This window comes from Phodopus roborovskii, unplaced genomic scaffold, assembly GCF_943737965.1.
Source record: "Phodopus roborovskii unplaced genomic scaffold, PHOROB, whole genome shotgun sequence".
NCBI lineage: Eukaryota > Metazoa > Chordata > Mammalia > Rodentia > Cricetidae > Phodopus > Phodopus roborovskii.
In genome coordinates this window covers 5,204,794-5,228,033 of record NW_026126482.1, presented here as the reverse complement: position 1 = coordinate 5,228,033, position 23,240 = coordinate 5,204,794, and the positions used below count along the sequence as shown (strand labels likewise).

The following is a 23,240-nucleotide window of genomic DNA, read 5'->3' as shown; positions in this document are numbered from 1 at the left end:
GACAAAAACTAATGAAAATACGTTTGCATTTCTTGGGGGACATTTCTTCTAGATCCCCCAAAGCTGGGTATTCTAGCTACTAACTATTCCTAAGGCTACCTGGGTGTTGCGGTGCCTAACTTCTGCTTAACATTAAAAAGAAATGTTCTTCTCTCGTGGTAGGGACTCAGTAAGACTCAGCGGCCACCTCATTGAGGAGAAGTTGGGTTTCCAGATGCAGGGGGTAGGAGGTGCCAGCTTCCTGCAGATGTGCTTCCAACATCAGAGTTCACAATGCCCCTTGGTCTCCTCTCCATGGATTCTGACCCCAGGGACACTGAAGCCCTGCCCCATAGGTATGAGACAACCCTCTTGGCACAGTCTCCCCTCCAAGGGCAGAAGTTCCAATACGGCGATTTGCTAGCTTAGGAAGAGTTCAGCTTTGAGGTTCTGGGGGGGGGGGGGGGTGAGTGTGCACAGAGACCAGAGGTCAGCCTTTAAGGTTGGTCCTAAGGAGCCTCACAACTTGTTTTGGCATGCATTCTCCCCGGGACCTGAGACTTGCTGGTTAGCCTAGGCTGGCTGTCCCCAAGCCTCAGCCTTTCTCTCTCTGCCTTCCCAGCTTTGAGACTGTAGGCGCATGTTGCTGAACCCAGATTTTTTTTACATCAGTGCTAGAGAGCAAATTCATGCTTGTGTAGCAAATTCATCCCCCAGCCCTCAATGTGTGTGCTTCCGAGAACCTCCAAACGCCACCCAGGTGCTTGAAGTTACATTCTTCATCCTTTGGATCTGAGCAAAACTTTCATAAGCTGCTTCCATTTTTAAAATACAAGGGTCTTTGAAGAATATCTCCAGTCCAGGGCCCATTACCATCTCCTCCCCAAAGGGAAGAGTAAGAAGAGGTGTTTGGGAGGCTGGGGAATGGATATGGACCCTGAAATAGGAAGACAACAGGAGAAAGGGAAGACAGATAAGACAGCCCTGACCATCATCACAAAGAGCCAATGGCCAGGATCCAGCCTGCATAGTCCTTAGAAGTCACCCATGGCCCTCTGACTTACATAAGCCCCATGTAACACAGGGGCAAGCCTCTCTCTGGGTTTAGGGGCAGGGTGACCTTTTGCTTGTCCTCCACATGAGAACTGATACCATGAATAAGTAAGCCTACATAATAAGCATAATAAATAGGGTTGGTGCTCTGCAGCAGGGTCCCTCTCTGAGACGATTGTGGGTGGGAACAAATCCATACCACTTTGGTTTTTCTGGTTTTTTGTTGTTGTTTTGTTTGTTTTGTTTTTTGTTTGTTTTTTCTTGTCTATTTCCTCCCAGTGTTCTACCTGGGGCTTCTCTGGAGAGTTTTTTTTCCCTGCTGACAAGACGCAAAATCTTTCAAACCTGGAATCCATGACATCAAAGACTAGATGCCAAGGTTGTGAAGGCAAAACAGCGCCCATCTACTTCCTTGAGTGCAGCCCAGGAGCAGTGGCTGCCAATGGCTGGATGAGGCTGCATCCCAGAGGTGCACGGAGGACACAGGGCCATTCTGAGGAAGGGAAGTCCCCGGTCTTCCACACGACGACAGTAGTCAAGGCATGGCCCCAGACACGGTTGAAGGGCTGCTTCCTGATAGTTCTGCCTCGGCCTCCCAAGAAGACAGCAGCTTCAGTAGTCTAGGTCCCCATGGGATGAGGCCAGAAGACATTGGTAGGCGATTTAGCATAGTGAAAAGATCAGTAGTAAAGAAATCCAGTAGACACACGCACAGCCCTGGCTGAAAGAAATGTTTCCTACACACACAAATACAAATGCATGTATGCACATGCTCTCTCTCTCTCTCTCTCTCACACACACACACACACACACTGCAAGGTTCTCTCCATTGTCATGTAGTATGTAGAAATACACACACACATACACACACACACACACACACACACACACACACAAGGAGTTTTTGTGGGGCTGTCAGGAACCCAACTGTTTAGGGCAGAAACCAAAGCACCTCAGAGCAGAAGGTGGACCATCAATGTCCACACTGAAAGGGACAAGGCTGGTCTGCTAAGACAGCGAGGGTGGTTCTCAACCCACTGCAAAGCCTCCTAGTTAATCTCCTCCGTTGTGGTCTTGCTGCTCGATGCTTGGGTCACAGGAAGTGCCTGCTCCTTCCTCCACCTCCCGGCAGTGGGTCACAAGGATTTATGAATCACAGCAACACCTAACATGAAAGGGGAAGAAAGTTACCATCTTAGTGTCTCCAAAGTTAATCAGAGTCCAACGAGTCCAGGAATGTACCATATCCTGTCACAGCCTGTGAAATCCCAAAGGGTCACGAGCTATCACTGACAACAGCCACATCCTGGTGGGACATTTGAATCCACAAGCATGATCTCAAACAGTGCATCCCAGAAGATAGCTCCTACTCCTCTTCCCGACCACAGCACCCAGTTTAACAACAGCCACACCCCTCGCTAAGAACCCCGAGGCATCTATCTCCAAATCCGTATCGGCTGATATAAGTCTACTTTTCCACTTTCAGAAGTCACTGGAATGAACTGGAAAGAATAGTACACCGGCTTCATGGGAAGAGGAAAAATGAATTTGCAACCCTTGCCACAGGCCATCTGCATGCTGGTCTTCGGTGAGCTCAGTCACATTGGCTGGCCACTCCCACACTGCCTGTTGTTATAGAACTGAGAGCCTCATCCAGTGCTCAGTCCCCAATTGCATAAACATTCCAAACATGTACTGTGTGTCACCGCTTTAGTAAAAACTTAACCACATTCAGGTCCGAACTTTGTAAATCCATTTACTGCCCAAGTTTCACTGGTCCACTGCATGGGTTACAGGGACGGGATGGGGTTTCCCTGTGTCCACTGCATGGGTTACAGGGACAGGATGGAAGACACAGAGGCTGAGAAAATCAACATCCTTCCTACACATTGTTCTCTACTACAGACATGAGCTAGTGATAAAGTCTGCCTGCTAGCCCACCTTTACAAATGCCCTGTGGCCCCATCCTAGCCAATGAGACTGTAAGGCTAGTGTTTTGTGGTGTGATGGGCAGCTTGTTCACCTCTTTCTCCCTGGGATCATATACCTATTCCTGGTGGAAATCAGTCCCTGGCAGGTGTCTGGAACCTGCCGACAAATCCCACCTCAAAAAGTAACCACAGTGAACATGTTTGCTAGAGATTTATTTATTTTTGGGTTGGTTTGGGGTTTTTTTGTTTTGTCTTGTTTTTGTTTGTTTGGTTTGGTTTGGTTTGGTTTTTGAGACAGGGTCTCTCTGTGTAGCCCTGGCTGTCCTGGAACTCACTCTGTAGACCAGGCTGGCCTTAAACTCAGAGATCTGCTGCCTCTGCCTCCTGAGTACTGGGGTTAAAACATACCCCACCACTGCCTGGCTTGAAGATTTATTTTAACATGTTCTTATCACTATAAAATATTCTAACTGGAGATGAGGTTAAGGAAACACAAAACTAAAGAGAGGAAGGACACTCTATCGGAGGCATTTGGCTTAAGACATCCATTCCCTGTTCGTTCCTGCCTAAAGGGTTAGACGGGAGAGCTAGACTCCAGACCAAGAGGTACCACCTGGCCTTGGCAGCCTCACCTGTGCCGCAGAAACACTTGAGGAAAAGTAGGCTCTTAAAGTGTTCGTGTGGTGTTTTTAGATAAGCCCTTTTCTTAGAAAAGCACCGTGATCTCATTATGGAAAATGCGTAAGGAAACAAAGGAGAAATCCTTTATCCCTTCGAGGAGAACACCTTGTTAGCACTTCCTGGCTTCTAATAATAATCAGAGTGGGTTAGCTGGAGGTGACCACACCAGGCAGGCACCATGCCACAAACTATATGTGTAGTGTCGCGTTCTGTTCCCTTAAAAACTCTCAGAGGCCCAATGTAATTTTATCCCCATTTTTCAACTGAGATAATGGAGGTTCTGTCAGACTGAATGACTAGCCCAGAGACGCAGGGCTAGTGGCAGATCTGAGACTCCAACACCCACTTGGAGAAGTAACAGCTCTTCAAACTCCCTCCTCCGATTTAGGACCAGAGCGCTCGGCACACTTGGCACACACAGCTCAAGTCCTCCTCTACCCCAGCATGCCAAGCACAAGCATTTTCTCCAGACATTAAAAATAGAGGAGGCTGGGGAGGAGCTGGGAGGTGTTGGGGGAGGGGAAGTCATAATCAGAAGCTATTGTATGGAAAAAAATGTATTTTCAATTTTTAAAAAGATAGAAAAAAATATGCCCACTGAATAAGCATTCCAGAGAATATCTAATTATTTCTCTAATGCTATCATAAGCAATGCCCTGCTAAGTCACGTCGGCCTTAAATCTTTGCACCTCAGATCCACTCCCTGGGTTCTGAGATGACACACTCACTTGGTCAGCTGGTTTGAGTACAAAATGGCCCAATTGTGTCCCTCCCATCAGTTCTGAGTGGGCAGGCAGTGAAGAAAGGTTTTGGAGTATTCAGCATGTATGTGAAATCCAATCCTGGTGGGTCCTATCCAACCCACCCACTTCTCACTAACACAGCAGCGGAGCCAGAGGGACCCACCCACCCCCTCATCCTACAAAATGCCACGTTCTTCCCTCTGCAGCCTCCAAGAAAGGAAAGGGGCTGGTTTTCGTGAGGACAGGGTTGTTCTGGCAAAGGCTTAAAGGACGGGAGAGCAAAAGAAACGCATCGCCATCGCCGCCAGGAAAGAAGGTGACACAGAGCCCCTGGCAGCCACGTAACACAATCACCCCATCCTGAAACCTGAACAGGTGGGGGTAGCTGGGAGCTGACCTTTCCCACAGGAAGTGAAAGTGAGGGAGCCGCACTGGGCCGAGGCACAGCGACAGGAGAGGACGGTTTTTAAATCCGCGGGATGATGGGTGGCACATGCGTGGCGTGCGCTCGGGGAAGGAACATTCAGTCCACATATGTCCAAATGTTTAGGCCACACATGCAAGCCGGGCCTGTGACTCCCCTTCACAGGATCTCTGGCCAGCACCAGCTCTTGGCCCTGCACTGCACTGAACCCGGCGCCATCCGCTACAAGAAACAGCCTGTGCACCTGTCACCCATCACCTTTACTCGGACTGAGCTGGGACGGGAGAAGGGGCATGGCTACGCTTGAACTCTGGCTTTGGTGCAAGCTTCTTAGCGATGTGGCTGACTTGCGGTGATTACTTACAGTGTCCACAACTCAGCTGCAAAATCAAGGATGCAGTCCCACTCAGCCTGAGGGCTACTGAGAAGATGAGAGGCAATGCACACACTGCACCTGCTGCGCTGGGGTCAGGGAGGGGCTAGAGTTGGGATGTGAAAGAGCCCAGCTGGTCACGATACTGTGGGAGGTGTTAGGAACTCTAGGAGGTATGGTGTGGGATGTCCTTCTGCAAGCTTCGAATATATGTTGCTTTTATTGGCTGATGAATAAAACTGTTTCAGCCAACGGCTAAGCAGAATAAAGCCAGGCAGGAAATCTGAACAGAGATAGAAGGCAGATGCCATGTAGCCACTGGAGAGGCAAGATGGCAGAGGCATCTGATAAGCCATAGCCACATGGTGACACACAGATTACTAGAAATGGGTTAATTTATAAGAGAGGGAGAGGGAGAGAGAGAGAACACTAGCCAACAGTAAGCCTAAGCCATTGACCAGACAATTAACTAAATATATATTAAGGCTCTGAGTGGTTACCTTATAAGTGGCTGCAGGGACATGGTCGGAAGAGAGAAACCAGTCGAGTGGGACTGGGCTGGATGCTTAAAAGTATTCAGACTGCATCTGGTGCCCAACATGGGGTTCAAACCCACAAGACACTTTAGTACAGGACTTGGGCGCCTCAGGATAGCACGGCTTTGGAGTACTGGACATTTAGTACATGCTTGTGTTTCTTGCTTTATGTTGTTCTTGTTCACTGTAGTTCTATTTTTGTGTATGTTCCTACCCTTTCTTCCTCTTGGACAATACTTGATGTTTCCTTACTATACATATTAGGGTTAGACCCTTCTTAGACAAAGGGGGAAAGTGTTATGGGGATTTATTCCTGCCCTAGGGCGTGGCTTCTGTGTGTGGACATAACCTCTTATAAGGAAAGAGGAGAGGCCTCTCTCGTTCTCTCGTGTGGTGGACAGAGATCCCATCACAGCTTCCACGGGCCACAGGGCAGAGCAGAAGACTGTGGCGGCTTCCTTGTCATCCATGAGTGCTTCCCAATAAATATCTGATATCCCTTTATTTGGGCCCTCGTGGACTCTGACACCCTCACCTGCAGAGGTGGAGGGGAGGGAGTCACAGGAGGTATTGCCACTGAAGGGCTCTCAGACCTGCCCCCTCCAGCCTCTGCTGCCTAGGTGCAGGAGGCTGGAAGCCCCATGACCCCACATGATGCCCTTACCATCTCTACATGTTGAGCCTCACAACCACCCAGAAACTAAGTAGCCAAGAGACAGCAGACTGAAATTCCTGAAACCATGAGACAACCTCTCCTTTCCCCCCAACACACACACTTAGGTATCTCCCCTCAGGAACTTGTCAGAACAACAAGAAAATACCTAACGTAAAATGTACACAATAAAAGCCAGCGTGTGTGTGAGGTTTTGACCCAGAACCCAACAGAGCCCTCCTCCTGAGGACAGGTCCTTACAGCCATTCTGTATTGACGCACCCCATTCCCAACCCACGTTAACCTCACATGAGTAACCGGTGTTTCCTGTCTGTGCAGGTCTTATCTTCCCAACCCAACTTGTAATGAGTAAGAAGTACGCTCTGCCACCTACATGCCTGGCACAAGGTGAACCAGGAATGGCCAAGGCAGTCACAGCTCGGGCCAGTGGGAAATGACTCCCCGGAACACTACATTAAGTGTTAGGAGCAGCTACGTTCAGGTTCCTGGGGGCAGTGCTAATTATGAGTGTCCATCGCGGGCACACGGTGAGGACACAGTTACCTGTAACCCTGCTGGAGGTATTCAGTCCCCAGGTAAGCAAGCTCATCTCCTCACGCTGTTCCTGCCCCCCATGGTGTGGTGGTCCCTGGAGCAGGAACCCACTCACCTGCATAGCTCCTCCCGGTGCTCATGTTGGTTGGCAACAGTGTCCACTTGTCGGTGACTGGGTTGTAGTACTCTACTGAAGACAGATTGCAAGATCCGTCATCCCCTCCGACCACATACAGGAGCCCGTTCACTGCACAGACCCCTGGAGACCAAACAGAAGTCACGGGATCAGTGGGTGTATCAAAGGCCAGGGCCCCTGGGCAGCTGGACGCCACACCCACAGGCTCCTTTCCCTCGGGGGTCTGAGTCCTCTCAATGCAGGAGCATGCTGGGCTCTGAGGGTCCCCTTTCTAGCAAGGCCACGCCTCTCACCAGGAGCTTTCATTACTATATGATCCTACAGAAGTTCCTGCTGAGCACTCCCCACCAACACATTACAGACGGACATTACGGTTCTCCCTGAGGGACATCATAGCGAGATGCCACAGGTCTCCCCATCAGCCTGAGCTAGGGAAGAGACAAGATCCCCTGCATTCCCATTTCCCCGTGCCTCCCATAAGCTGCTAATGGCCATGCCCGTAACCCGGGCGTCTGAATACACACACATCTGGATTCAACTCAGGTTGGGTTCCTTTCTCATTCTTACCTCAGAGTACGTTTGTTTGATGGCAAGATCTCATGAGGATGGACAGAAGAGCAGGGAAATGCAATTTTTATTCAAGACCTATAACTCATACTCTAGTGGATAGTGTTTGATATGTGTGTGTGTGTAGATATACAGATATACAGATAGATAGATAGATAGATAGATAGATAGATAGATAGATAGATAGGATGTACATACATGTACACAAAATGTACAGGTCATCCCTCCATCTCAAAAGTCTACTTTTGGCCTTTTCTTCTAGAGAAATAATTTTAAATGTGTACATTGACTTAACTATAAGGATCACTTACAATACCACAGCATAGGAAAGATGGGGTAAATGGAATATTCAGTAATGAACTGGGTAAATTATGATCACAGCCTTGTTCCGTGAAGGCGTAAAGATACATTTAGTGTTGGGACCAGACACCGATGAAGAATGGAAACCAAGTTTTAAAACAGCGCTACGGTAAGATCCGCATGTTATTAGAGGAATGTGCACACGTGAATGTTTACACATGCCCATGTTTGTAGCTTAATTCGTAAGACTGCCTTACGGGGCCTGCAATTCCTTGTTCGTGTGGCTAAAGGCCAAATGCCAGCGAGCTTTGAGCTTCGCTGCCGCAGGCTCGGGCAGCGAGCCAGCTGGTAACGCCCCTCCATTCACGCTTCCACTTCTGACAAGTCAGCCACCGTGAGTTTAGCCAACAGGTAACGTGAGAAATAAAGGACACAAGTCTCCCTGGTAGCACCTGTGCCTCGGGCAGCCTGGGAAGGTGGGTGAAGCTAACCTACCCCTTCCCTGAGCTAAGCAGCACACAGCAAGCTCAGCTGTGCAGGGCACAACTCAGAGCCGGGCGGGCAGGCCCCAGGACACGTGACCCTGAGCACTCTGGGACAGGCTGTTCCTATGGGAAGCACTGGAAGAGCAAAGGGACTTGGGGACAGGGCACTCGAGGAAGACGATTAAGGAAGGCAGACACTGGAGGACAGGGCAGGGTCTGGCTCTCCTGCTGGGAAGGGAGGAACTTGAACCCTGTGAGGCGTCCGAGGACCTTTCAGCCTGACACTGGCAGAGAAAAGAATTCAGCATCCCTGTCTGCCTTGGGCCCAGCCTAGCCACCCGCAGGACCACAGGTGAACCTAGGCATCAACCTCCACAGTGAGAAGGGACTCAGAGTCTGGGGTGGGGGTGTCCCGTGGCCAGCTTTTGGGGTCCAGGTTCTTTCTCCCTTCCCCTAACGCTGAGCCTCAGAACACAGGCTCAGATCCATACTCTGGCAACCCTGCCCCTTTCCTGTCACTCAGGACAGTCACCTCCAGGGAGAGAAGCACCATGGCCCTGAGAGGGGGCGTGGTCAGGGTGCCTAGCTCTGAGAGGGGGCGTGGTCATGGTATCTGGGAGGGGGCGTGGTCACGGTACCTGCATTCCGCCGACACATGTTCATGTCTGCCACCTGCTTCCAGGTGTTTGTCCCAGGGTCATAAACCTCAACACTCTTCCTCACCAAGGGTCCGTCGTGTCCCCCCGTGGCATACAGCTGTCCGCTGAGCACCCCAACCCCTGAAAAGCAAAGCACAGTGTCCCAGCCCCAGGTCCTGCTGGAAGAACAGGAAGCCAAGAGTCCTGGTGACCAGCCTTGGACAGCTATCACCAGCAGGGTGACTCAGGGAGCAAGTTCTGTCTCCCTGGATCTCAGTCTCCCAATCTATAAAATAAACATGATGATACCCTCCCTGGTAAGAAAGGCGGCCTGGAAACACGGAGATCCAAAGCCAACACGGCCCCATTTCTGCTTTTAAAATGTAAATATGTAAGTGTGTACGTATACATAGGGGTGACTAAAGGATCCACTAAAATGTGGAAAGTGGCTAATTCTCAACAGTACGACACCAGTCTATTGCGTGGGAAATAAGATTCTGGGACACAGTGCAGGCTGATTCCCCTTTGCCTTTCCACGACGCCTTGCTTTCCTTTAACGTCTTACTGTTTAGCCTTGCATCCATTGAGTAAAGAGCCACAGAGCAGAGGGACTGAGGTCACAGTTGGGGAGACATCCCTGCCCGCCTGTTCCTTCCGCCCTTCTTCTCCTTGATGGCAGAAGGCATCAGACATCTCCAGGGGAGGAGCTGCCCAGGATGAGCAGTCCATTGCTATGAGACAAGGAGATACAGGCATGAAGGAGGACAGGGTCACCTAGAGAGAGCAACTGGCCTGGAAGCTGGGACACCGCCTCTCTAATGTCCCTCCCATCCGTGGAGGGAAGGGGGGACTGGAATCATTCAGTGGCCCATGGACTGCTGCCTTCTGTGGTCAGACTGCACCCTTCTGCTGGGAACTTTCTGCGAAGATAGGGCCTTAATCCCAGAGACACTGGTCAGAAACCCCCAAAAAGTGTCTTGGCGAATAGCATGTGGGGTCAGGTTGTGGGTCCAGGGGCTGGATCTGGAGGCATAGACTTCATGAGGTCGAGAACTGCTTATGTCTTGCCCTGGCCTGTTCTAGAGGCTGCTGCATCTGCTGCTGCTACCATCTAAGTGACAACATGAAAAATCCAGCCAGGTTAGCCGGTGGTTCCTAGCAGTTCCCCTAAACTAGCAGCAGGTGGTGCTGCTGAGCCAGCAAAGGCTGGTGTCGGGATGCCGGACTCAGAAAACCAGTAGGCTCCATGCTGCTTTACCTTCCCTTCCTCCAGGGTCAGCAGGCGCTGACAACTCCAGGATCCTGAGATGACCTCTATTCCACCACCATGTCCATCCATCCCTCTGCTCGTGCTGGCCAGGCATGTCCTGGCAACCCACAGCCCTCATCCCTTGGCAGCCTGCTCAGGGGCATCCGTGTAAGAGCCACACTGGGCTCTAGGTCCGTGGCTCTCAAAAGCATCCACATGACAAGCACATAGGCCCTCAGCTCTAGAGATGACAACGCCAACTCTAAGCAGAGTGAAGCTTTGGAGAAAGGAATACAAGGACGGGTTTCAGAGTAATCTGAACAAAAACCTCATTCCCAAGCCAAGGCCTTTAGACCTCTCAGAAACATAAGCAGCAGTTAAGGGCATCATCTAGGGCCTCCAGCCAAGGATGGGCCAGGTGACAGCCATCCCAACCACCTTCTGGGCAACTGGTGGGGGAAAGGCGTCAGCTGGGTTGCCGTGATGCACTAGGGCTGTCGTTGGCATCGCCGTGGGCTGCGTCAGGGCACCGTGTCTGGCCTTTAGCACTCGCTGTCATGTCCCAAGACACCATAGGAATTTTTAAGAGGTTCAGAGAAGGTGCTAGAAGGTATAATTACTAAGTGATGAGGAAGGGGGAATATTTATGAATGGAACTGGTCCTTTGAGAATGTGGGCAGCCCATGCATTGCACAGCTGAAGTATTAAATACCAAAGATGGGGGAGGGGCTTCCCAAGTTGGCATGATGAGGTCGAGCACACTCAGCTCCGAAGCTCAGGTTTCTTGACTTCAAGGAATCCATGTGGAGCCAAGCTGTCAGGGTTAGCAGAGACAGCTCCGCAACGGAACTCCTAACACACACTTCTGAAATGGAATCATGCAGGCTTTCTACATCGTGATCCATCAATGGGTATACAAAACTTTTCCATAAAAAAATATTAAAATAAGCCTAATTTTTATAAAACGCTAAGAATGTGGGTATGTGTGATGTCATAATCCAGCCTCCAAAAGTAGATGGGAAGAGAGGAGAAAAAAAATGAACACATGTAACTCTGTGGAGAGTGTGTGGTTCCTCGTCTCAGGAATCATGCGGCCTTCCCACCAGCCCCAAACTGAGAACCAGAGCGGTCAGTCACCAGGAGCCCAGGAATGGTGGCCAAAGCTCCCGCTTGCTCCCCTAGACACGGACCCCTGAGAGAGAATAGACAAAGGAGAGGGGCAGCTCCTGAGCGCCTGGACTCCCACAGACCGCAGCATAGAAAGCCATTTTGGAGGTCATTTTCTCCCCATGTTCCAGAGGAACAAAGGGGAAGTGTGGATAAGGGACCCAGACTTATCTCCAGCCGTAAACACTACGGTGCTGGATTTTAACTCGAAGACACCAGCCTCAGGCGGGCAAACTGGGCGGCAGCACCGTCCTCCCTCACAGGGACGAGGCTCATTGTTAGAGCACTAAAAAGCTTTATCCTGGAGAGAGAATTCTGGCTCTGCAGGTTTCTGTTCTATAACCTTGGACAAAGTGATTCCTCTGAGGTCAAATCAGTATCAGTGAGCCTTTTGGGGCTGATGGAGGAGTAAGTGGGTGGAGACATCAGTCAGGCACAGCCGTAATCCCAGCATGGGGAGGCTGAAGCGGGAGGTTCTAAGTTTGAGGTCAGCCTGGGCTACCGAGTGAGACTCAGAGGAAGGAAGGGAGAATATTTGTATCGTGGCAGCACCTGACACACGGTGGCCCCGTACTTTCCAGGGATGAGGACCCACATGCTAACAGCAGGGAGGCCCCAGTGCGGTGTGGCCTGGGCTTGAGGCCTGACTGGCCCCACAGCAGTTGTCCAAAGTAAACAAAAACAGTCGTAATAGAAAGACAAAGAAGACAACAACCCTTCCGTGCTGAGCACGGAGTCCCTGGGAAAGGCCGGTCCTTGTGTGAGCATAGCCGTAGGGGTGGTGGTGGCATTACTCACAACAAAAGGAAGCGGGGAGGGGAAATAATGCACAGTTCCGCCGCTTGTCTCTGGCCTCAGCCACAAAGAAGGAGGATACAGCGTGTACCCCAGTGTCCTCCTGTGTCCCAGGCTCTCACGTACCAGCGCCACTGCGTCGAGTGCTCATGTCTGCCACGTATGTCCACTCGTTGGTGGCTGGGTTGTACTGCTCCACGGTGCTCAGGCACTGCCTGGAAGCCCCATCATAGCCCCCAACAGCATACAGCTTCCCTGGAACAGACAAGGCCACGAAGGGGGTCATTCACGTGGAGTAGCTGCTCCGCCGAAGCTCCTAGTTAACCCGCTGAGGCATCTTTGCCTCATTCAGGCAGGGTTCTGGGCGGCCCAGCTTATTCTCCAAACACAGGGCATATCTCCCTTCCACTTTCCATCTGCCCTGAAAGCATGGTCTACCCTCAAGCGATGCTGAAGCTCTTTCTGAAAGGGAACCAGGGACCTAGCACAGAACACTCGGCTGGCATCGCTGAGGTTCAGAGCTGTCCTGCTTGGAGAGCTAGGAAGCTGCAAAGCTCTCAGCTGTAATCACACACCCAACTCTCTGGCTCTAGGCTCACAGTGATGAGTTGGAAGAGCCTGGAGGAATATTCTTTACTGAGAACCCAAGCCTGTCCCCAATCACACCTCCCAAACCCTGGCTGGTAGAGCAGCTCAAAGAACAGTTCTGTGTTCATCCCGGGTGAGGCAGCAGAAATTTTTCTACAGATCGCCTTTGTTCTCTGAGCTATATCAGAACCCTGAAGCATTATCAACTATTTGTCTTTGCATTTTTGTGTGTATTGGAGTTCTACCTGCATGTTTGTCTGTGTGAGGGGTGCCAGGTCCCCTGGAACGGGAGTCACAAGCAGGTGTAAGCTGCCATGTGGGTGCTGAGAATTAAACCTGGGTCCTCTGGGACATCAGCCAGTGCTCTTAACTACTGAGCCATCTCTCCAGCTCTTACCAACTGTCTTTATAAGCTCCTGTGGGAGAGTCATTCCCAACGGGGGCTAGAGGCTGGGAATGAGGTGCAAATGGGAAGGGGTAAATCTGACCTACGTGAGAGAAAAGATTCAAACGTTTGGGGCTTAACATTTATAGTCTTAGATACTACGGTAGGACAGTCCCTTCTGCGGGGACAGGGAAAGAAGCCCCACTTTGCCTATGGACATCAAATCTACAGGACTCCATGACACTAGCTAGCAGCAGGCTAAAGTGACACTAGCTTCAGGCCAAATAAGCACAGACATGGGCAAATCTCTTTGGCAGAGTTACTTCCTCAAGGATCTGGGGGCCGATATGTGAGTCCCTAATATGAAGGGCACAACTAAAATGTAGAAATCCATGATTACATTGTTCGCTTCTCAGGCCCAAACAACGCTGTGCCCATCAGGACTACTGACCCAGCATCCTACTATTGCGGAACTGTTTTTCTCTGAATCTTTTCAACTGACATTTCCCAAAAAGACCTCACAAAGTTAGAGTTGGCAAAGAAATCCACCTGGTAACCCCTCCAGAATCCGGGCCGCTGACACTGTGCTGCATAGCACTCTGGCTGCACGGTCCCAGGCCGCTGTCACTGGGCCGGCATAGCGCACTGGTTCGGATGGCCGCTGGCACTGTGCCAGCTCAGGCAGCCCACCCTCCATTCAGTAGAGGGCGTCTGTCTACACTCCTTCAGCCCACACTGAGCATTGTCCTTGTAGGTGATTCTTCGGGGGGGGGGGGGGACAAGTAGCAAATTATCCTGCAGTTCTTAAGGGTCATTCAGACAGCATAAACTCGGTAGTGAGATGATGAACCAGGGCAGAAAGCTGACTGCACAGCACTGTGAAGCGCAGTCTTCTCGGGTCCCTCCCCCACACTTGTAGAGGACACTTTCTGCTGCCCTGAGGCACTAGAGCTTTAGGAGCAGGCCAGGCGAGGGAAGCTCTCCTCACCTGCAGGGCAGGCTCTTTGACTGTACTTCTTCAAGCATGCACACCAGTCAGAGTCCTTGTCTCTGCCATCAGGGCAGCTCCTCGAACCCCGTCAACCTCGCATCGGCTAAAGCGAACAGACACTCAAGGTCTCTCCTGGAGTGCATTCCAGGGAACCTGCTATTTTTAACCCCTGGCGTATTGTTTGATGTCCCTGGCTAAGGAATGGGGTGGGGAGGGGGGGGAGAAGGCTGCTGTTCAAAGCTCTTGGCTCTGGCTGACGACCCAGTTTCTGTCCCAGCAAGAGGATGAGACGCTGAGAAACAGTTTGTCCTGGTGGCCTCACTGAGATGTGTTCAAAGACACTGGGATACTCTGCCGTTAGGTGAAAATTTCAAGCTAGTAACAGTGGCCCAGGCTGACAAATGCTGAGATAAAGAGATGGCAACCCTTGAAGCCGCTTGGTTTTTGCCACCTTGACACAGACTAGAGTCACCAGGGAAGAGGGACCCTCAGCTGAAGGATTGGCCTGTAGGCATGTCTGTGGATCATTTTCTTGATTGTAAATTGAGGCAAGGGGGCCCAGCCCACTGTGGGTAGTGCCATCCCCAGGAAGGTTGTGTATAAGGCAGGCTGAGCGAGCCATGGAGAGCAAGCCAGTAAGCAGCAGCCCCTCCCAGGCCTCAGTTCTTGCCTTGTGTTCTGGCTTTGGCTTTCCTTGACGATGAACTGTGACCTATAAGCCAAATAAATCCTTTCTTCCCCAAGATGCTTTTGGTCTGGGGTTTAGCATAGCAACAGAAAACAAACTAAAACACCATCTCACTGTATGCTAGGCTCGTGTGTGTGTGTGTGTGTGTGTGTGTGTGTGTGTGTGTGTGTGTGTACATGTGTATGCTCTCACTGGTACACACAAAGCATCCATGCAGACATCTGGATGAGTAGACATCAGTGCAGACTAATCACAACTGGCCCATCATCTCTAACATTTAGTTCAACTCAGACTCTCCGCACTGGTACTGAGCTCACACACTGGCACCTACCTATCGGCCTTTGAGAATGGTTTCCTAATCTAGATTAGGACTCAGAAGACCTGGGCAGAGGACCACTCTGCTACTTACTATCATAACACAAGTACTTCGTTTGCTCTTCAGGACAGTTTCCCCAGTAGGAAGACAGCCACCGGAGTCCTACCTATGTTCCTCCAGAGGGCTTGCGAGAATAAGTAGGAGAGAGATGTTTTACAAATTTCTGAGTACTGTCTGGCCAGGCCTGTGACCTCACAACTCCCTCCTGCTCAGCCACACCCCACACCAAACCTATCCTGGGACCCGAGGCGGGTTAGACCTGAACAAAAAGAGGCTGCCGTTCCCACTGCCCTGTTAGCGTACAACAGAGCAGAGACTTAGCAGGCACATTTAACTCAGACCGTTGCTGCCACATACCAGAGAGTCTGCGTTGACTCTGGGCTCTCCGCTTCCTTCCCAGCCTCCACTGTTAGCAGAGAAATTGACAGGTGGCCAGGGGACAGACGCCACTCCCCTGTCTCTGCTTTCTCTCCTAACCTGCTGAAGCTGCTCTTAGCCTTGGCTCGGGAGCTTGCCCTCTGAGACTTGGCCCTCCTTGTCTGTTAACTAGAGACAGTGACACTGAACTCAGACCAGTGCCCTGAAGTTGGAGCCATAATAGATGGGGCATCAGGCAGTGTTAGACTCAGGACGAGACCCACAGGCTAGGGCAGGACCGGCCACGCCCTCTGCTGCCTCCTTACCCTCCACGACACCCACGCCCACACTGCTCCTCCGCGTGTTCATTGGGGCCACGAAGAACCACTCATTGGTCTTGTAGCTGTAGGCTTCTACTGACGCCAGGCCTAGGGAAAAGAGAATCATTAGCTTCCTTTAGCCAGGGGCCTCACGCTGCTGTGTGAGCAACAGTAAGGCCAGGAAGAGGCCAAGCCAGGACCACAAACTCTATATCCAGCTTGGAACACCTCTGCCTAGCTTGTGGCCATGGTAACTCCTTAGACTATATAAGGTGATCACTGGCCACCAGGATATGGCATACAAGGAAATTGGTGCACTATAAATATAAACCATTAGACTTGCAGAATGGAACACTCGACCCCAAGCAAATACCCGAGGATGCCTCGCAAACACCATCTTTTCCCATCTCTTCTTCTACTTTGCAAGCTGGATGGCTAAAGGTGTACCTCCTAGGATCCACTGCGGATAGGCGTCACTGAGGCCTGAGCAGAAATCTGATGGGAACTTCTGGAATGGCCTTCTCATGTCTGACATAGGGTGGCCCCTTCTTGCTACCAGGGACACAAATGTCCTACTGGAGTTGTGACCGCTGTAATGTCACCATGGGGAACATGGAATCTTAAAGAACATGGCCCTAGCATCTGTGTGCAGTCACACTGAGCTGGGAACAGTGGCCTCTGGACTCTGTGTTTCCTCTCTGGATTACAACAAAACCCCCTGCACCGGCACTGTAAGCCAGGCTTTCTCCTCAGCAAAAGCAAGTCCTGCTGAAAGACTCATCAGCGCCGTCACTAGATCACTATCACTGAAGAGCCTTCAGAGAGGCAGTCAATAAATAATAAACTCAGCTTCCCCCCACCCCTGCCCCGCCCTGCCCCGCCCCGCCCCGCCCCGCCACAGGCCCAGAGACAGTCACTGCAGTTTGAGTTGACATCTTCAGTCATCCACCTGAAAGCATGGGTACAGGTGACACCGTCTCTCCAGAGTCACCACCCGCTGACAGTTCAAACTGAAACGTTTTAATTATTTTTTGTGTGTAAGGGTGTTTTGCCTACATGTTTGCCTGTGTATCACATATGTGCAGTGTTCATGGAGGCCAGGAGAGGGCGTCAGATGCCCTGCAGCACAGTTACACATGCTTGGATCCATGGGAATGGACCTGAGCCCTGCGGAACAGTGACCAGTGTTCTCTGCAGACTAATTTTGAAGTGAGGTAAAATGTGGGAGTGAGGTGCCCATGAGTGGTGCTGTAGCTCTGTGGGGCGACACAAAGGACAATGGCCAATCAGGGAACGGTGCCTGCTCTGAGCCAGGTACGGTCCCTTCTGCAGCTCGGTAGGGTACTCTATCTAGATTCCTGAAACCGTCCCAGCAGGGCACACCCCCTTTCTCTGTCTGATCCTGAGGAAACAGGCTGCTAGGCCCTTCTGAGCATGGGACCGGCTCAGAACCCATGACATCACAGAGCAGCTATGGCCTCGGTGCATAAGAAGGCTTGATGAGGACAGACAGCACTTAGGAGTCTGGATCCTGAATGCCCTAGAGGTCCACATTGACGCGGAAGGCTTGAAGTGGTGGGACTTTTGGGGAAGGGTCCTTAGCCCTTGTGACTCTTGAGTGGATTAAGATCGCGGTCTTTCCTCTTCCTGCTGCTTCCTGGCTAGTGACGCGGCGGTGTCATGTAGCCACACTGTGCCAAGAGGAAGGAACTACCTCACCACAGGTCCACACCGGCCTGTGGACTTGAACCTGCACAACTGCAAGTCGACAGACACCTTTCCCACGTGTTAAGGGTTACTTTGGTGTTTCCTGACGGTGCGGGAGAGCTCACTAGTTCCGATGGGTTCATTCCTGGGGCGGCATCGCTACAAATGCAGGAAGCTAGCCCAACAACCTGCGCAACACCCCCTCCCAACCCGGACCTACCGGTACTGCCGTCGAAGCCCCCAACCGCATAGAGGAGGTCATTGAGCACAGCGGCACCTAGCGTGCTCCGGCGCTCCTGCATGCTGGCGATGGACGTCCACTGGTCCTTCACACCATCGTACACATCCACGGTCCGCACCCGCAGAGAGCCGTTAAACCCGCCCACGGCGTAAACGTGGCCAGCCATGAACACCACACCTGAGACAGAGGGAAACACAGCATGAGAGTTGGGAAGGCGGCTGCCTGCCCAAGTGGATGAGCAGCATCAGGGAAGCAAGGCGGGCATTGCGGCTGACTCGCCCCCCTCCAACTTTAGCTGTCTGCGAGGAGCTATGGGGCTCTGATTTCTTCTCCTGTTTGTTTCTCTAACTTAACCTGGTTTGAGTAAATTCCCGAATTGGCTTAAAGTCACAAGTAGGAGTAAGCAGCCCCAACTTGTGGTGGAAAGGGGAGGGGATCTGGAGGAGGAGCTCGATGGGGCAGAGGCCAGCAGGGATGGGGGTGGGGGGGTGCTTACCTGCTCTGCATCTCCTGGAGGGAAGCTCCGCTATCTGGTCCCAGCGGCCCTCCTCAAAATCATAGCACTCCACACTGCGGATCGCCTTAGGAGCCTGGCCACCAACCACAATCATGACCTCCAGAAAGAAATGCACATTAACTACTCTGCCCAACACGCACAGAGTGGATTGAGTGGATGGCCAATCCGTGGCCCCCTCCACATGCTGCCTGCCAGTCTGCAGAGTTGCACACTGGAAGATGCTGCCGTGGTCACCAAGGGGTACATACATATTCCAGAAAAGCCAGCCAAGCAGCCCACAATAGGCCCACACGTTCCAAACACCCCCAACCCAGGGTGATATTGCCAAGGTAACAAAAGCACCTTCTACAATCTCAGTACACACGAGACAGAGCGGGGAATACAGTTTTTACATCGAGACAAACATTTGGGGTGGGAAGCACAGATTCTGGACGCATTTTTAGGATGATATTATTAACCCTAAGTATTTCTGAGTATCTAGACTGCAGAGGGTACCTACTACTGTGGTAAAGGAAAAACAATAATTTTTAAACACAGCTTTGTGGTGGTTATCAAGTGATTTAACGGACAGTGCTCTGAGAAATGCTAAAGTACTTTTTGCTCCCTACAAGCAAGGCCGTAGCCAAGACAGCCAGGCACGCACAGTGTGTTGTCATTTGCTTGTCAGTGTGACTGACAGATGATGGGTTCAGAAAACAGGTGTAAATGGTCAGAGGTCACTCAGCGAAGGGAGGCAGAAGAGACAGGGGAACCCAAGCCCACCTGACATGGGGGGGGGGCTGCCAGGCTTCTCTTCTGTTCTAGAAACTGCAGTCCATGTCTACACTGGCCATGCATGCTGCCTTTCATTGGGGACTCAACAAAACTCAGTTCAGTGGATTGTGAGCAGGACACATCAAGTTGAACAGCACAGAAAATGCCCAGCCAGGGTATTGTTTTACAAAATATTTAGATGTATGTTTTGAATAGTGAATTGCATGGATTTCTTGCTGCAGGGTGTGGTCACTGACTTGTGGCATCTGCACTCCCCAAGCATTATACATGCTATTAATGAATAAGAATAAAATGCTGAAGATAACCATAGCCTGCATGGTTTGACAAACCTGGGCAAACTCACACTGCCCCCTCGTGATAACATTAACCCGTCCTGGCATTTCAACGCCCTTCTTCCAGCTAGCCAACATAAGCCACAGGGCTGAACACAGCCCGAAGCCTGTCTTATCCACCTAGCAGTGCTCACACAAACCACTGGGCCCTACCCCAAGTTCCCAGTTCAGCAGGCCCAGGGTTTATCTGAGAATCTGTCTCTAACATGGCGCGGGAGATGTCAAGGCTGTGCTTCAGAACTCAGACAGAGAGAAGCATGTTGAAGCATGTTGACCCGCCCCTGGAGGGAGTTCTCAATGACACACCATCAATCATCACACCACCTTCCGCGTCCTCACAGTATGTTACTGGGGAGGGGGTCATCTAAACAACCGTGTAAACTGGCAGGAGTGTAAACCTCAGGAAAAGAAAAAGGCCCAAACTGCAACCATTGCACAACATCAAGCATGACGCCAGGCCCCAGTGCCCACATCACTGGCCACTGCTCTTTAGGATGGCTCGGTGTCTGTGACCCAAATGTGGGTCACAAAATCTTCAAAGCTCGAGAGTCACTTCTGACCTCTAATCCCTTCCAAAGCAAACCATAATACACAGGCCTGGCCTCACTGTGGTGCTCCCAGACCAGGACACACAGGCCTCACTGCAGTGCTCCCACGGGCCTCACTGAGGTGCTCCCACGGGGCTCACTCAGGTGCTCCCACGGGGCTCACTCAGATGCTCCCACGGGGCTCACTGCAGTGCTCCCACGGGCCTCACTGAGGTGCTCCCATGGGTCTCACTGCGGTGCTCCCAGACTAAGTCTCTATGTCCTTTTCCTGCAAGCCCGAGCTTAGAGCCCTCAGCCTGGGGTCGGAGAAAAGTCAGATTGTACATTTCTTCCTGCCATGTCTTGTTTAAATGGCAGCCATGGGCAGGACCATGGGGTCGGGGGGTTGGGGATGTTAATGAAATCAGCTTCTTGGCTAACCTCAGACAGTGCCCAACTCCCTCCTCCAGGGCAGCTCTAAAGGCCGTGTGTCCATAAAGCTCCCTAAAACTTGCCTTCAGTGCCTCACAAGTATGTTAGCCCCAAACTCTCAGACTCAAGCAACCCTCCTGCCTCAGCCTTGCGAAAGCCATCCCACTGTGCCCGGCAATAATCACTGCCTTTAGATAACCTGTCCACTGGGGTGAGCCTGGTAAGGATGGGGATGCAGGGGTCATAAGCAACTGAAGAACAGGTCCTGGGATAATAATAATGCTCACTGAGCGGCACGAAGCCCTCCTAAACACTGCAGTGCACTTGAGAGCCTGGCAGGTGCCCCGGGGTCCTGATCCCAGGTCTCAATCATACTGTCCTGAGAGCTGTAGTCTGCTCACTGGAGCTCCCTCCTTCCCTCCCTCCCTCCCTCCCTCCTTCCCTCCTTCCCTCCTCTCTCTCCCTCTCTCTCCCTCTCTCTCCATTCCTCCCTCCCTCTTTCCCTCCCTCTCTCCTCTCTCTCCCTCTCCCTGTCTTCTGTCTGCATGTATGCCTGCAGGCCAGCAGAGGGCACCAGATCTCATTATGAATAGTTGTGAGCCACTATGTGGTTTCTGGGAATTGAACTCAGGACCTCTGGAAGAGCAGTCAGTGCTCTTAACCTCTGAGCCATCTCTCTGTCCCCTCACTGGAAATTTCTGGTTGACGGAGTACGGGCAAGCTGAACTCCACCACGGCAAGGATGGTTATTAGGCACCTCCCAAGGAGAACACTCCATTATGGAAGTTCAAATGGCCATTTATGTTAGTGAGATTCCTTAGCCTGGTTTCTTAGAATGGGAACTGCCAGCATAGCAAGTTTTAAAACAGGCAGATCAACTCTGCTTCCAGGAGAAGAGCAATAGGAATGAATTACTAGAGCAACTGGTAAGCAGGGCCAACCTCTCTGGCCCATGTGTGGATCAACACTCTGACCCTGGCCACAGCAGGTGTCCACTCAGGTCAGAGCAACTACCTGGGCTGTGCACTTTCTTCATGGGTAAGAGTAGAGTGTGTCCAAACTCTCTTCCATGACAGGTGAGCTGGGCAGAAGGCAGGCCAGCCAGTCGGTCCCTCGGGCCAGGGCAGGAAGCGAGTCTCTCTTACCCTGGTGCGTGGGGCCGCAGGGCTAACACCAAAAAATTCATCCGAAGGAAGTGTGTCCAGTAGAGTAGAAGACTGGTCCATGCAGGTTCCTAAGCAACAGGAGCCCCTGGCAAGAGCTGACGGCAAGATGCAGAAACAATAGGGGTCTGACAATCAGACAGCATGAGCGTGGGGCCCAAAGAGAGGGAGTCAGTGGGCACTGGGGTCAGACACATCTTGGCTCAGCACCTACATGATCTGAGAACCGGGGTGTTTCTCACACTGTCTGTAGGCTTCAGTGATATGATGCGCTTGTTACAAGGCTTAGGGAATAGCAAGCGGTGTTAACAGGCAAACACTTGGCATTGTTATTGATGCTTAAAGACTTTGCTGAAAGAGAAAATTGAAAATATAGAGAATGCCAGGTGTGGTGGAGCACACCTTTAATGCTAGCACTTGGGAGGCTGAGGCAGTGCATTCGAGGCTGGCCTGGTCTACAAAGTGAATTCCAGGACAGCTAGAGTTGCTACACAGAGAACTCTGTCTTGAAAAAAATATATATAGATATATATGAAATATGTGTATATATATGAAATGTGTGTGTGTGTGTGTGTGTGTGTGTGTGTGTATGATATGCGTGAGCCTTGAATGAGAAAGTGAGGTCTATGAACCCCAGGGATCATGGTGATGATTCTTCTCAGAATCCCAGGGTGTTTGGTGGGGAATGGGATAACATGGAAGACAGGCAGTGCCAGTCAAGGGACGTGGGCGAGGTGTGAGGTCACCCTAACCCACCTGCCAGCAGCCTCTGCTTCTAACATTTCTATCTGAAAGCCAGATGGTCCAATTCGGGATCGGGCTGCCCTTGTCCATCCCAGATGGCTTTTTGCATCATTTCCAAAGGGGTGGAGAGAGGCACACACTGAGCTAGAATCACGGGAAAGCATCGATACATTTCCAGCGGTCTCCTTTGCACCCTCCTAGAGCCTGATTTCTTTTTCCTGCTGCCATCTGTAGAGCCGGGCAATGCAGGCAGGCTCTGAAACTGAGAGACAGCTTCTGGTTGTCCATAGCAACCCAGCCTCAGGGAGCATGCTGGGTGCCAAAGGTATGGGAGCCAAAACCAAGCTATTGGCTGTTCCTGCTGGAATGTGTCAGGAAGACCAACTGTCCCCAGCCGAGGACACACTGTTGTTACCCTCCACAGCTATCTCAAGGGGTTCTAGTCCTTTCAGGGAAAGGGCTTCACTAGCAGACAGAGTCATGCTAAGGAGAGTACACATCTCTCTCCATCACTCCATTTCTCCAGAAAGCCTATCTGAGCGGAAGTTCTGACAAACCAAACCAATCTGTCCTTGGAGTTTCTCCAAGGAGCCAGAGGACCTCCTCTCCCTCTGCTTCCTTGCTATTTGCAAATTCTCTCTCCTTCTCAGAGGGACTTCCTGGAGGGCGGGATTCAGGAGTCCTCCCACAGAGGACTAAGACTGTGGAGTTTAGAGGCTATGCCACAAAGCAGTTCAGAGCTACACCCGCTCAGCTTAAATCTCAGCCCAACCATGCCGCCGCTGAACTTCAAAGAAGGGCAGACACCTTCTGACCCTCCTCGTGGCCCGCCCT

At 51.4% G+C, this 23,240-nt stretch overlaps 1 protein-coding gene across 1 annotated transcript in view; it reads right to left on the bottom strand.

Annotated features, from left to right (window-relative positions):
• Positions 1-6,986: 6,986 nt before the first annotated feature.
• Klhl3 (kelch like family member 3) overlaps positions 6,987-23,240 on the bottom strand; it is a 104,654-nt gene continuing 88,400 nt past the window's right edge. Inside the window, exons 9-14 of the mRNA XM_051194542.1 lie at positions 18,414-18,531; positions 17,897-18,094; positions 15,976-16,077; positions 12,391-12,519; positions 9,054-9,194; positions 6,987-7,186 (exon numbers count right to left, since the gene is read on the bottom strand). Of these exons, the coding sequence (XP_051050499.1) occupies positions 6,987-7,186; positions 9,054-9,194; positions 12,391-12,519; positions 15,976-16,077; positions 17,897-18,094; positions 18,414-18,531 (888 nt within the window). The remainder of the gene's footprint in view (positions 7,187-9,053; positions 9,195-12,390; positions 12,520-15,975; positions 16,078-17,896; positions 18,095-18,413; positions 18,532-23,240) is intronic.